This window comes from Trachinotus anak, unplaced genomic scaffold (genome assembly GCF_046630095.1).
Source record: "Trachinotus anak isolate AG129_WGS33_773 ecotype Australia unplaced genomic scaffold, CSIRO_AGI_Tana_v1 ptg000013l, whole genome shotgun sequence".
Lineage (NCBI taxonomy): Eukaryota > Metazoa > Chordata > Actinopteri > Carangiformes > Carangidae > Trachinotus > Trachinotus anak.
The window spans coordinates 17,019,988-17,034,099 of NW_027273864.1; the positions used below are offsets into that span (position 1 = coordinate 17,019,988).

Here is a 14,112-nt window from a genome sequence, read left to right on the forward strand (position 1 = left end):
CAGTGGGCACAGTGTAATCTTTCCAAGGACCTTCTTAAAGCGGCGATCTGAGGAAAATTGGTGCTACGACTTAGAAAACAGAGAAAGAGCAGGCTATTATTTGAGATTACACAGAGTCTGTGTGAATTAATTTGTTATTTGGACCTGTATTTATTTTGTTGAGTTTCCCCAGTACAGTTTGTGTTTCCTGAAATCTCTGCAACAACTCAGCCGGCTTTAAATTTGGTACTCGCTGGGTGGGCATTATCCCCCAGTCCCCAGCTAGTTAGCTAGCTAGCTAAGAGCTCTAGGTTAGCTAGCTAGCTAACTATCGTAAGCTGACGCTGCTCGGCCGTCAGCTGCCGGTCCTCCACACAGCGTTCAAACTGAGTGAGTAAGTTTTATTAATGTACTACCTAGACAGTCTTTTGTGCAAATTTAGTATAACGAACGAGGTGTAGAGTTAACTATATGTGGGAGCCTAGCCTAGCTAACCCTCCACCAGTCTCTGGGCTAACTGTTGTCGTATGTTCTCCCGAAACTCAGTGAAGAGTTGATTCATTTGAACAAAGACTGGTAAAGTGGCGTCAGTGTTTCATACTGGCTGGAGATTTATTTGTGTTCAAAACAGCGTCGCTTACAATCCAGAAGCTTCGGACAATTTGTCAATTAACGGGAGGTAATTTATTTTAATTGACGTGTCACGTCTCATGTCAGCGTCTCTGGCTGTTGTCAATTAAGTTGCTAATTAGCTAGCACCGTTTGCTAATACAGTCCTCATGTAAGTAAGCCCCACCTTCGGTAAATTGTGTTAATTTGATTATGGTTTTCTTTTTGGTTTTGTTGTGTCTTCATGTTTGAGGCCGGGTCGCTTTTTTTAATGTTTGTTTTTCCAACTGACCGAGAATGCCACTGCGTTGGTTAAATTTTAGAAAATGCTTTTATTGATCAGTTGATCGACTTCAGCTGAAGCAGTGAGGTAACTTTAACGCTGTGCTGTCAGGACAAAGCCAAATTAGTTTTTTTTTTTTTTTTTTTTTTTTTTTTTTTTTTTGGAGCTGCAACAACTGTCATGGATGAATAACGTATAAATCTGAACTTTGTTTCCAACAGGACAGAGACATTGTCGGGATAGAAGCGGTTTGTTCCTGTCTAATCAATCATGGAGAATGATACTTGTGTTGAGTCGAAGACTGGTGATGCTGCTGTGGATCAAGTTAAGCAACAGCCTGCAGCCACAGCTCCTTACAGATACACTAAGGTGATAAACAACAACTATATCATCATTAACAGGGTATAAAGAAGTATTCCCTAACTCAACTTAACAATTTTGATAATGTTATTGTGTAGGAAGAGCTTCTGGAAATAAAAGAACTGCCAATCTCCAATGAAAGGCCAGAATGTCTCTCAGATAAATATGACAGGTAAGAATTTAATTTCTGGGATTTAAATATTCACACCATAATAACATTGAAAAAATTATCTGGGTCTACAAGGGAAGAGACTAATTTTGTTGAAGGAGCTTTGATGTGCTCCACTGAAAAATGGATGTCACTTTTTTTTGGTCTCTTTTGGACCATAACCTTAATTTGATCTGATCATATATATGTGTTCACTTAAACCTTGAGCTGATGGGAATGAAAAAGCTTAAGCATTTATTCCAAGTCTGCAGCATTAGTGGCTTTCACTAGAAGTGTAAGACCATTTTGGAAGACAAAACTGGTGGAGTTAATTTATGGTTAACTTTGGGCCAAGAGGGTAGAAAGTTCTGATTTCATTATATAAAGTTATACATTGCTTGAAAAAACAGGCACTGTATTCAGTGTGTACAGATCAAAGCACCATGTCGTCAAGTGCCTCTGATGTCCAAAGTACATCTTGGCATAAAGATCAAAGTCTGCATTAAGTAAAGCTTAATCAAATTTTGTGAAGTGTGTTTGATCATTTGATGATTTAATGGATCACATTCTGAAGTACAGCAGGTAGGCTAATGAAAATCAAACACACCAACTTTTCACAAAGTGGTCTGAATATCCTCAAAATCTGCTCTTGATCATTAATATTTATTTCTGCAGAGTCTGAGAGCAAACCATATTCATTTCTTTTTGAACATAGAAGGTGCTGCATGTGGCTGGTGGAAAAATTGGTTCTGACGTTAGTGATGCCGTCTTGAGTATCGGCACATGTATCAAAAAAATGGCTGGTTTGCAGTTGATTTAAAATTTTAATTTGATTCTAAGAATTCTAGTGAGTGTTAGCTTGAGCCAAAGGTGGGCTTGGACTTTAACATTTTGCAATAAATGTTCAAGGCAGATTAGTATTAAGGAATTTTTTTTAGTCTCCAGTCATTGATATCTTTATAATCAAGGTAGCCTTTTAGCCGATTGTCAGGACATTCAGAGGTTGACTGATAGATTAAATATTCTGATGTGTTTCAACCTTCTTTAGCAACCTTCCATGGCAAGCTGTTTGAAATATCAAGCAAGCTTGTAATGACATCACTGGTTTTTAAATAAAGTTGGCCATACTGATTCCTATAAAATGTAGTTACATTCTACTGTAATTGTTATTTCTAATGCACAGAAGTGATTAAATACCAGCATTAAAGAAAAACTGACATTAGACATGTAAGCTTTGTTTGTTTTTGGAATTATTTTATATCATTTGAATTATTTGTCTTGTCAGTAAACATGTGGGTATGTATTTTTAATATTGTTTTTCAAATGGTGTTTCGATACAGTGACGGTGTCTGGGATCCTGAGAAGTGGCATGCCTCACTGTATCCCACTTCAGAGCGTAGCTCTCCAGTGGAAGGTTTTAAAAAGGATTATGTGGATGACAGAGTTCCTCTGAAACGAAGAATCCCAGGTAAATGATTGTTTATAGAGGCCAAAGCCAGAAGGGGCAGGCTGCCACGGTCTAGGTAATTGATGAGAAAACCCTGGGCTGTTGAAATCTTATCTAGCAGAGTTTTCTGTAAATATAATGCTCATAACCACTGAGTATACAGTATCGATTATGCTCAAGCAAATATTTAAAGATTTTTATGTTAGAAAGTAAAAAAAAAAGTATACATGTAGTACAAGTGAAATGTATTTATTAAAAAATTAACAAATTCCTCTTCAAACCAGAGTCCTGCATTGGACTGATGACTTGGTATAATGTGACTGTTGGTGTAAATTGTGTACTCAAACATCTAAAACCAGCCTGTTTGCTAATTATATTCAGATCCTCGTGAGCGGTTAAAGGAGGATGATCTGGATGTCATACTGAGCCCGCAGCGACGCAGCTTTGGAGGTGGATGTCAAGGCAATGCTGCACCTGCACCCTACGCCCGTCGTCCAGTCAGCCCCCTAGAAAATAAGGAGAATGAAAGTCTCCGTCTAGGAGGAGCACGCAGAATCGGCAGTGGACGCATAATTGCTGCCCGAGCATTTGAGAGAGAAGCTCGTGCAGAGAAAGAGAGGGAACGTGAGAGAGACTTTAAAGACAAAAGATTCAGGGTTGGTGTTCACTGCTTTCAGTCTATCAATAATACATTTCCCTAATTGTCCAGATGCAGTGCTGTTACCATGTCTTTACAGTGCTAAGTAGGATTGCTAAGAAAGATGTGCATAATAGCAGCCACACAGCATTTAGTTTTTCACTAAAAATGTGGCCCCTTACTTATTGCAAAGTGTACAAAGAGTTCACCTCAAGACTGGTCCAATCATTTAGTATAATTTTAGCAGCATGTGAAGGTATTTTCTTCAATTTTACCTATACAGTAGAATTATATTTGTCTTGTATCATCATTTGCAGAGAGATTTTGGTGACAAACGTGTGTTTAGTGAAAGGAGAAGGAATGACTCTTATGCAGAGGAGGAGCCAGAGTGGTTCTCTGGGGGTCCCACAAGCCAGTCTGAGACAATTGAACTCATTGGATTTGACGACAAAATCCTGGAAGATGATAAACGCAAGTCCAAGCGGTCAAGGAAGCGGACAGAATCTATGAAAGAAGGCATGTCTTTCTATGAAACTGTTCATCTGAATGACAGCAACATAATACATATTTAATTGAATTTTATTTTTTGTTTTTAATTGGTTACTTAAGTGCATGGTATAATTTTAATAACTAGCTTAGTGGGACAGCTAATGTATGAGGGGGTTTTTAAGATTGCGATCTTTATTGTCACATTTATTATGTGCAGTGGTGGAATGTAATGGCGGACAAGCGGAAGAGCAAGATGCGGGTTTGCAGTCTACAGCTGATCAGGAGGTTCCCCACCCTGATGTTCTACCGGAGCAGTCAGCTGGAGACTTTGACTTCAATGAATTCTTCAATCTGGAGAAGACAATGCCAGGACTCGCTTCTGTAAGTACTGGGGTGCACTGTGTGATTTTATTTTATACATTTTTTTTTTTTTTTAATTTATTTATTGGTTGGTGATTTAAAGGCATGAATATCACAGATGGGATGGCATTTATAACTCCTAAAACCCTATCAATTGATTATTTTACTCTTGCCTGTTACTTATGCTGTATACTAAACAGTGAAAGCTCAGCAGTAGAGGTTTTCAAGTGTATCTCCATTATACACTTATGGTACAGATTTGACCTGACAAATTACATGGTCTGCCCAAGCTCAGTCTTTTTGAACCCAAACATTAGGTCTGCAGAATACTTAGAATACGAGAACCTCTGCTGCACAGGCTTGATCTCATTGAACTTGATCTGAGGTGGTGGGTATTAATCACTGAATGGTGCACTTTTAAAGAACTTTGCCAGTGGGCTCTTGCACAGGGTTAAGGAGAAGTTTAAAATGTATCAACAATCCAAATTTATGCCCATCATTATAGCTACATTAGACTTTTTATCAATTTGAGAACTAACAGAACCAGTCTACAATCTAAATGAGATTGTGGTATTAAATCAGCACAATGCCAAACAGCAGTGCATTCATTGACACTGCCCTCAATCTTCTAGCACATTTTGTGCTAAATCGATGGAAAGCGAACTAAACGTAAGTGTCATCTCTTCTTGCAACCTTCTACCTTCTGTCTGCCCATTATTTTCTTTTTCACTCTCTCACAGGCATCTGTGTCTGTCTTACAGATGATAGAGGATGTTTTGGGGGAGGGCCCTGTATCAGCTAGCCGCTTCAGTCAGTGGTTCTCCAGTAACCTGAGCCCTTCAGGCAGTCGGTCCAGCAGTCTGAGGTCCACACCTCATGAGGAGCTGGAAAAACTAGCAGGTAAATTATTTGGTTTCCTTGCCTTTCCCACAGTTTGTCTGAAGGTATTTCATTTAACAATATAGCCTAAAACCAGGCCAGACTGCTCTTTGGTGAAAGAATCTCAAAATCAGGGGTCTGTTCTTTAATAAAACTGGTTTAATGAATTATCAGGATAACTTTGTGTTTAAGATTTAAGGGTGTCTTGGATTTTGAAGTTAAAGAAATCTAATCTGCACATGTATTATTGGCTTTTAAATTCGTCAACCCCATCCTGCTGCTTTACTGCGTCAGCCTAAATGCTACATGAATGCTAGTTCATTTAGTGCTAGCTTTGTAATGTTCATATTCCTAAAACAGGTTGAATATCTTAAATCTTGAACTGTTTTTCTCCCTTTTTAAAGGGCTTGAGCCATGCTGTACATCTCCTAGCCAAGGCCCTGCCCCATACTTCACACCTATTCATTCATCAGAGTGCAAGGAGAAGGTGGACATCCTGGAGCTACTGCACAAAGCCAAAGTAGACCTGAAGCCCCTTCTTTCCACCCTGTCAGTCAACAAAGCTCGGCTACGGGAAAGCAGTAAGTTTCAGTTCACTAAAACATTCCACGGTTAACATGACACAAATGGGAATATGAAATGCACTAGATAACTTGTTCATATATGGTTAGGCAATATGGATAATAATTTAAGCATGGTATATTTCAATTGGGAACAAAGATGGAATAATCAGGTGGGTAAAGTTTTTGGCTAATCTAGACTAATTTGTATAGTCCATAATTCATTCCATGAACTGATTTGCAACTTTGCTTACAATTGCCAGAAATTCTGTAGAAATGGTTATGTAAAATCTGCTACTAAATGTTTTGTCACAGTATGTGTTGTCATATTCCTTAGACCTAGTTCCATGGTACCAAAGATGATTGTGAAAAACAGAAAATATTAACCTATTCAAAAGATTACAGTTTGAGTCTTTGTGGCTGTCCAGCATCCTGTTGCCATGTTACTAATACACTCTAGAGAGAACAGGTTTTCTATTTACTTTGATTATTTTATTAATATTTTTGCAGCTTACATCTGTGATTTTGATCCTGGTCACAGCCTCCCTTGATATGGCACTTCATTGGGTTTGTTGACACTAAGGCTGTGATCAGATCCACAGAGGACTCTATTTAATTATACTTTAAAGAAAAAAATGCATGCTGATATTAGGTCTCACTGTCAGAGGGAGGGAAGAAGGAAAAAAAAAAAATCCAGGGTTGTCTGTCTAAAATGTTGAGCCTGGCTAAGCGTTCGCCACAATGCTATGCAGTTTCATTGGCCACAGCCTCTGTTTACCTTGTCATTGGACAAAAGATGAAATGTTTCTCTCCATAATAATTTGTTTTCTTAAAAAAAAAAGTGTGCAGTGTCCAATTATTTTAAATCTCCTCAAAATTCAGTTTTATCAGTTCTCTTAATAGTTTTTAATGTATTTGTCTGTGCCCAGCTAACTCTGGAGTGGTGCTCTCGCTGGAGGAGGTGGAGGGTGAGATGAAGGGGATGAAGCTGGACTCTGAACCACAGGTGCGAAAGGTGCCAACTCCACAGAGAGGTAATGGCACGCCCTTCATGGCTGAGCATTTAGAGGAGGCTTTAACGGGTGGCTCCAGCGCCCGTCCACGCTCGCGGGACACAGACATGTCGGCCTTTAATAAACTCGTCAGCAGCATGAAGGCAAGTGGAACTCTGCCAACTCACCCCAAAAACAACACAAACAATGTAAGTATTTTTCTTTTTTTTTTTAAATGTATATAGCCCCAGGCTTAAACTGGATAATTAACAGCTCTGTGCATGTTGAAATGGAACAGGTAACTTTTGAAACAAATCTGTCCCTGAGTGATGTTTGTTAGCCTTAAGACTAGGTCCCCCCCCCCTTTTTGGAAAAAATTCCAATGGAATAAAAGGTGATGGGCATAAATTTGCTTCTCAAATGTTTGAGGTTTGTTTTGTTTTTAATGTTTATTTGAAAGCTGTAAGTGTCCTTTTTTATGCAAGTCTCTTTCTGAATTGGTTGTACTGAGGCAAGAGCCAAAATTTGTGTCACTGGATGGATATTCATCAAGGGAAAGTACATTAACCCAAAAGCATAACTGACTTGCATGAGGGACATTTTGATTGTGACTCACTTGTAAAACTCTATGTCAGTGGGTTTGCAGTGACTAAATTAATGGAGGATTCAGCACATGTCCTAACTTTTACATATGGTGTCACCCTTTGAAAGCCAGTTTGTATTCCAGCTGCATTTCAAAACGCCTGCCACAGTCTTCACTGCAAAATGCTTACTGGGATGGGTTTTTATAAGCAAAATGTTTTTTGGTTGCATAGCACGCATCAAAAATTTTGTCCCTGTACAATGCAGCAACCTTCAGACCCAGCTGTGGTGACGTTGTCTGAAGCTCAGGTGCCTGCTCAGCAGCAGAAAAACATATTCCAGGTGTGTATTTTTATACTTGTATTACACATCTCCATTGTAGTGCACCATTATCACAGAATAAAACTTTTGTTCAACAGATGGAGAGAGTTATCTGAACCGCAGGAGAAAAATGACATGTATAATTGGTCTTTGTAAATGTTGCCTCAGCAGCTACTGTTGACAAAGTCTTCAATGCTGCGACAAGCTGCAAGGCACATCACATTAAGGTTCTGAAAAAATATACACCAGAAACAGTAGATGCCCTTGTTAAAATTGGATTGTGTTTGAGGGGCAAGCTGAATCAAATCATGTCATTCTTTGTCCCAGGGTGTGAAACCCAATGTGCAGCCAGAGTTTTTAAAACGCTACATTATGATTTTAAAAAAGAAGAAAACACTGTAACCTTGTGCCTGCTGCTTTACTAGAGCTGTTGAGGATGGCTGCTAGTTCCCAAGTAGGCAAATTGCCTGAGTCAACTTTGAGGGATAAATACTCTATCCCACATTTTCTGAACAGCAGTTCTACATTGAATCTAACTCATACCAATAACATTAAAATGAATGGGTTTTGTATTGTAGGAGCTCTTAGGTGGCCCTGCTCGTAGTGGCTCCCCTACGCTACTTGGCAATCTGTTGGGCAGCGCTGAGGGCCCAGCAACCTCTGCCCCTCTTCATGGCCTACTACACAAGGGCCCTTCCCCCCCTCTCTTTCCACAGAGGGCACCCTCACCTGACTACTTCAACAGTCGGTTGCAACCTTCAGCAGGTAAGTTCAAGTTGCAAGTTGCAGCCTTAAAAAAGACTTGTGAACCATACCATGGAATTGGAAAGAACATGCATGCACAGAATTTCTTTTATGATAACTTTACCTTCACATTTCATTATCACATAATCAGAAATGCAATTTTTATCAATATCCATCCAAGAATATTTAATTATGAGTAGTAGTAGAAAGCTGTAAATGTGAAGAAACTAGAGAAATTGTTTTTCCACTGTTAGGCAATGCAATCCAAACTTTATTACAGCTCTGATGGCATACCAAATTAGAGCAGAAAAGACTGAGGCAACAGGTGTGAAACAAATCTTAGAGGCTGTGCCTCACAGGGGCAACAATTACAAAAGCTTAACATCGTGAGCCATTAAAGTGCTTTTCTCTTCTGCTTTCTTCATGACCACAAATGTTAGGTAAGTTTACGGTTATCTCCTGCTGTCAGGATGCATTGGAAATGCATATGATCACAACACAGCTAGTAGTGCAAAAGTGGGTCTGTGGACATCTTTACTTAAGCATCAGTTTTGTTTTTTCATTTGATAGTTTTTTTTATTTATTTTTTTTAAATTTTTTTCCCTCTCATATCCAAGGTTTTCCTGTAGGTCCTCAGCCCATACTGCCAGAACAGTTTGCTGAAGTACACCGGTCCATCAGCCCTGGATCTGCTGCACAACAACAGGTAATATAGAATTAATAGCTATATTGTTGGATTACTAAAGATAGACTTCACACATAATACAGTTACATTTTATTTTGGCCTTTTTGGGTGTAATGGCAGTAAACAATACTAATGGCTTGGATTTGAATGGTTGACTTAAACTTAATGTATTTTTGCTGAACCTTATTTTACAAGATTAATGCATAGTTGAGCAGTGCTCCATGTGACCTCAAAAAAGGAGAGGTTGTAATGCATGTAGCAGTTTTAACCTCGCTGACATCAGTTTTCAATGGAACAGAGAAGTCCTATAAAAGTTGCCCTGCAGACATCTTTTGGGGATCTCTTCAGCTGTATGTATTGTTTGTCCAGATGAGGGCGCTCTCAATACCAGTGAATCAGGCTGACCTCGAAGCACTGGCGTTCCAACAGGACCTTGCTCTACATGCCCACCACTCATTCCAGTCCGGCTACAACAAGGCACCACAGGACAAGTCTTTTCGAAATAGGTTTGGGTTTTGTTTTTTTGTTTTTTTAAGCATATTCAAATACTGCACGGTATTCATGGTTAAATGACTCTTGAATTAAATGTGATTTAATGCCTCCTTAGCTAATTAGCTGCCTTTTTATCCTTGGAAGAAGACATTTGTGTTGGGCTTCTTTTCTTGCTAGTTAATTTTAGCAACTGAAATGATGGCAGATGTAGCTGATGTGTTACATGTTTTTAGTTTTAGGTTGTTTTGTTGTTTTTCAAAAAAACAAACACCTCTTCAACCACTGTTAATATTTTGATACTGGCATTAGTCTACTTAATGTATGCAACCAAGCAAAGACATATTGGTTAGCATTTGCTAGTTATGTATGGCTGATGTGCCATATGATGCTGATGTGCTTGCAATCAACAGACCGCAGCGTGTTAATCGCTCCCCTGGTCCAGGCCCTCAGCCTGCTGGGAGAAACTCTCCAGGCAATGCTGTCACCAGCATGGTGAGTATTCCCCCTCTAAAGACCAACTAATCTGCCTAAACTTTTCTGCCTTTTGGTATTGCTAGTATTAATTTTTTTTTTTTTTTTTTTGACCTTCTACAGTTGTCTCCTTCATTTACACCCACATCTGTGATCCGCAAAATGTACGCCACAAAAGAGAAAAGCAGAGATGAACCATTAAGTCGTTCAGAAACCAAGGAGGAGGGAGCCGCACATTCTCAAGATGGTATAGAGCATTCATTTTTTCAATAACAATAAATAAGATAACATGTTAAAGTGAAAAATACTTATTTCCAACATGTTCTCAAGATGTTGAAGGACAAAGAAGCACAGTACATTTAACATAAAAACTAAGCAACACAATCCTAAAAACCTAAATTAATCACCCCAAATGAAAAATAAAAAAGATAAAACTACCACATCTAAAAAAAAAAAAAAAAAAAAAAAAGACAGTTTAAGTGACAGTGTCATTGCTGCACTCATTATAAATCTGTTATCCTGTTGCATTTAAAAAATCCTAACATTTATAAGCTTCTCCTATTTTAAAACTGGATGTGTTGCAGAAGGCTGCTCCACAACATGGTACCAGTGTAATAAAAGGAACTCCTGGCTGCATTATTTACTCGAGGCACTTTACAACGCACCTTAACCCCGGTATTATAGTCATGCTGAGTATGGACCATAATCCTCAATGATTTGAATGTAGGTTGAAGTACTACAACACTTACTTTGAGATTTGGGTTATGTGATTACAGACAGCAGCTCACCAAATCTATACCTGGAAGCAATGGATGGAAATGCTGCCCAGTCTGGGGGAGTAAAGGCCAGCTCGCAGACCTTGCCAAGCAAGGAACAGGAACGTCTCAGGCCTGGCTCCGCTGGACGACATACACCTACCATGGTACCTCCAGGACCATCCTCGTCTTTTCCTCGTCCCATCTACCCCGTACCGCTGCTATCTCATGTACCTATGGTGCGTCCTCCTCCCCAGCTCCACCCCAACGTGGTTCAGCGAATGTTGGCGCAAGGTATCCAGCCCCAGCAGCTTGGACCTGCTCTTGTGCAAGCCGGTTAGTGTGTGTGTGTGTGTGTGTGTGTGTGTGTGTGTGTGTGTGGCTTTTTTTTTTTTTTCTTTCTCCCCCATTCTCATCTTTTATAAAACTTATTTTTACTTAACCATTAAGTCTTTTTGTCATTGACCTTATCTTAAACCTCTGACACTGAGAACTAAGGGAAGCCTTGACTTGTATGCACAGGTATATTTCCACCACATGTTGACCTTGCACAACTTCAAGGCTTGCCTCCTGCCCTGCTTGGACAACCGCTGTACCCTCTAAGTGCAACAGGGCATCCACTTCTACCTCCCAGAGCCAGTACTCAGATGCAGTTAGCAGTAATGCAGCAGCAACTTCAGCAGCAGAGACCAAGTAAGTTGATGCAATGTCAAATATATAACTGCTCAGTGTGATACTGGCACAAACTGGCTAGAGCTATTCAGAAAAATATACAGTCCTCATACATAAAACTATGCTATTTGTACCACAGAACCGATATAACTGTAGGAGCAGAGTTGGGTTAAGTTAAATGGATAAGAACTTGGCATTAAAAGATGTTGTTTTTTTTTTCCTCTTATCTTGCAGTACATCCAAGTGTCCCAGGCCCTCAGTCACAGAGCCAAGGTCCCCACCGGACAAATGGCTCCCAGCAACACGGGGGCAGCCCTCCTCTAGGCCTTGCCAAGTGGTTTGGATCAGATGTGCTAGAACAGCCACTCCCCTCCATGCCGGCCAAGGTCATAAGTGTAGATGAACTGGAGTTCCGGCCCTAAGAAAATAAACACTGCTGGATAGCAAGATTTTCTTTGTTTTTTTTTTTTTGTTTTGTTTTTTTTTTTTGTTCTGCCCATCTCCACCTCCTCGTTACCAGAAAAATGTGAACTTTAATTTGAAAGACAGTGCACAGAACTGGACAGTCTAACCATGCCATGCTTTGTCTTCAACTTTGAAGTCACTGCTTTTGAAGAGGTGAATGATGGAGATGTTGTTGCAGCTGAGTGAATTTTTTTTTCAATTAGACTCTGTGCAGTAAATAATGTATAGGCCTAATTGTACAGACAATGGGAAAGAATCTTATTCTCCCTGTAAATAGGTATGGTTTCTTTAACTTGGTATGGGGAAGGTGAAATTATCCTGCAGTTAAACTGAAAACTGTGAGACAAAGTCACCAAGAGCTGGTAGCATTCCTCCGTCGTGTTCACCGTAATACCCCTCCCAACCCACACTGAGAAAGGGCCACTACTAGTGAGAAATATTAGGTTGATGAGTAACTTACGTGTATACTCAGACTTTCCTTTGTGGCATGGCTAGTGGCCCTTTTCTGTAGAAGGAGCATTTCAAGATAACTCGAGGGGATGGCTGTGCCTTTTTTTTTTTTTTTCTTCAACTGTATCCTCTCTCATCCATTCTGTCACTATGAGGAACAACACTGCTCACACTGTCAGTTTTTGGAGGGTGTTTGGGATGCAGTTTATGTGCGACTAAGTTATAAAAAAGCACAAATAGAATAAATAAATAAAATCTTCAGTAAAATGGTTTGTTTGTTTTTAAATGCTTTTTATTACTTTTGCATTGTTATCATGATCACAGAAGGCTGGGTGATATTTGTACTAGCCATTTATATTAGCTATAGCAGTACAATCTCAAACAATGCAACAGCTCTGCATTAGATGCTATATTATCAATGCTATTGCAACCGTACTTTGCTGTGGTGTTGAAGTGTTTCTAATGTTCTGTCCACCTGATTTACACAAGAGGGCAGTACAGTATTAAATGCATTGACAGGCATATCAGTACAGCACCACCATGACCTTAATAACATTAGCTGAATTAACTTAGGATGTGTCAATAAAAAGAAAACTGTCCATGATAAGTTTTGTAAAGTTTGAATTTATGATGAGCTGTTGTTGAATTGCTTTGTTCTGTACTAGTTCCCCTGCTAAAGTTGCTACTTGATGCAAATCTAAATTCTCGCTTTGCAAAACAAGTGACGGTGGTCTATTTTTTTTGCACTTGTCAGGGGATGTACTGAAGGCTGTCTTGTAGGTTGTCTAATCTCATCCAAAGCATTTGTATAACAGGACACTGACATGACTACACATGTAGAGAGATTCAACACCATTATGGTGTGCAACATAATACATTTACAATGATTTGCCTGTTGATGCAAGGGCCAGTGTATTTTCATATATTGTGGCTTTGGCAAGTTTGTGGGCTGATAATTTTTGAGATATATTAGTGCAGGGATCTCAAAGGCATGTTTTGAGGTCTTTAATAAATATTGTCTACTATAAATTTAAAATTCAAAAATCTTGGTTACAATTTTACACATTTAATGGATCTTTACCATTTGTGATTTAAAAAAAAAAAAAATCATCTTTGAATCGAGTCTGAATTCCTAAATTAAAAAAAAATTTCTTTCCTCAAATCTAGTAAAACTGTTAATGTTCAGTATTTTTTGGGCTGTCAGGTGTTGATTTGACTGGTTATTTTCAAGATGCCATGGTAGGTAGTGGTCAAGTTAAACTTAAAGTATCCGTATCAATTGCTGATGGGGCACCATTTATAATGGATCTATAAGTTGTAATTAATGGCTTCATTAATGTTAATTTACCAATGCTTTATGGCTCAGTTATAAGCTACCACTGATAACTCTGGGGTTGCTAAGTCGTGGAAATCCTCCAACGCAACACTTTTGTCCTATTACCAAGTTCTTTAATCTGATGGACTGTTTATCATTAGTGCGGCAGGACATGCAGAGAAAAAAAAAAATCAATTTATAAACAGCTTATTAACATTTACATCTAGAGACTTAATTGTGTGTAGAACCTGTAGAATTAAAGGTGATTGACTAACTTCTTTGTAATGACTCATTTAGACAGAATCGAAAAAACTGGAAAAAAAAACGTGTTATCCCAAGTAATGAAAGATTACACTGTCCTGAGCGTCTACTGTACTTTATATATAATTTCACGGGGAATTTTTTTTATTGTCTTGT

General features: G+C 39.0%; 1 protein-coding gene across 12 annotated transcripts; it reads left to right on the top strand.

Moving 5' to 3' along the window:
* The first annotated feature begins 32 nt into the window (after nucleotides 1-32).
* On the top strand, nucleotides 33-12,649 carry eif4enif1 (eukaryotic translation initiation factor 4E nuclear import factor 1). Of its 12 annotated transcripts, none has more exons than XM_071493831.1 (20): nucleotides 33-369; nucleotides 1,093-1,240; nucleotides 1,330-1,403; nucleotides 2,720-2,847; nucleotides 3,208-3,482; nucleotides 3,781-3,979; nucleotides 4,170-4,333; nucleotides 5,053-5,212; nucleotides 5,596-5,772; nucleotides 6,681-6,952; nucleotides 7,593-7,667; nucleotides 8,225-8,411; nucleotides 9,008-9,096; nucleotides 9,445-9,581; nucleotides 9,978-10,059; nucleotides 10,162-10,285; nucleotides 10,815-10,960; nucleotides 11,051-11,087; nucleotides 11,316-11,486; nucleotides 11,700-12,649. In XM_071493831.1, the coding sequence occupies exons 2-20, from the start codon at nucleotides 1,142-1,144 to the stop codon at nucleotides 11,885-11,887; spliced, it is 2,784 nt and encodes a 927-aa protein (XP_071349932.1). In that variant the 5' UTR covers nucleotides 33-369; nucleotides 1,093-1,141; the 3' UTR covers nucleotides 11,888-12,649. The 12 variants fall into 12 exon arrangements, with proteins under 12 accessions (XP_071349932.1, XP_071349931.1, XP_071349929.1 ...); XM_071493830.1 differs by having other exon boundaries at nucleotides 34-369; nucleotides 11,051-11,129; XM_071493828.1 differs by having other exon boundaries at nucleotides 34-369; nucleotides 10,815-11,087.
* The last annotated feature ends 1,463 nt before the right edge of the window (nucleotides 12,650-14,112 follow it).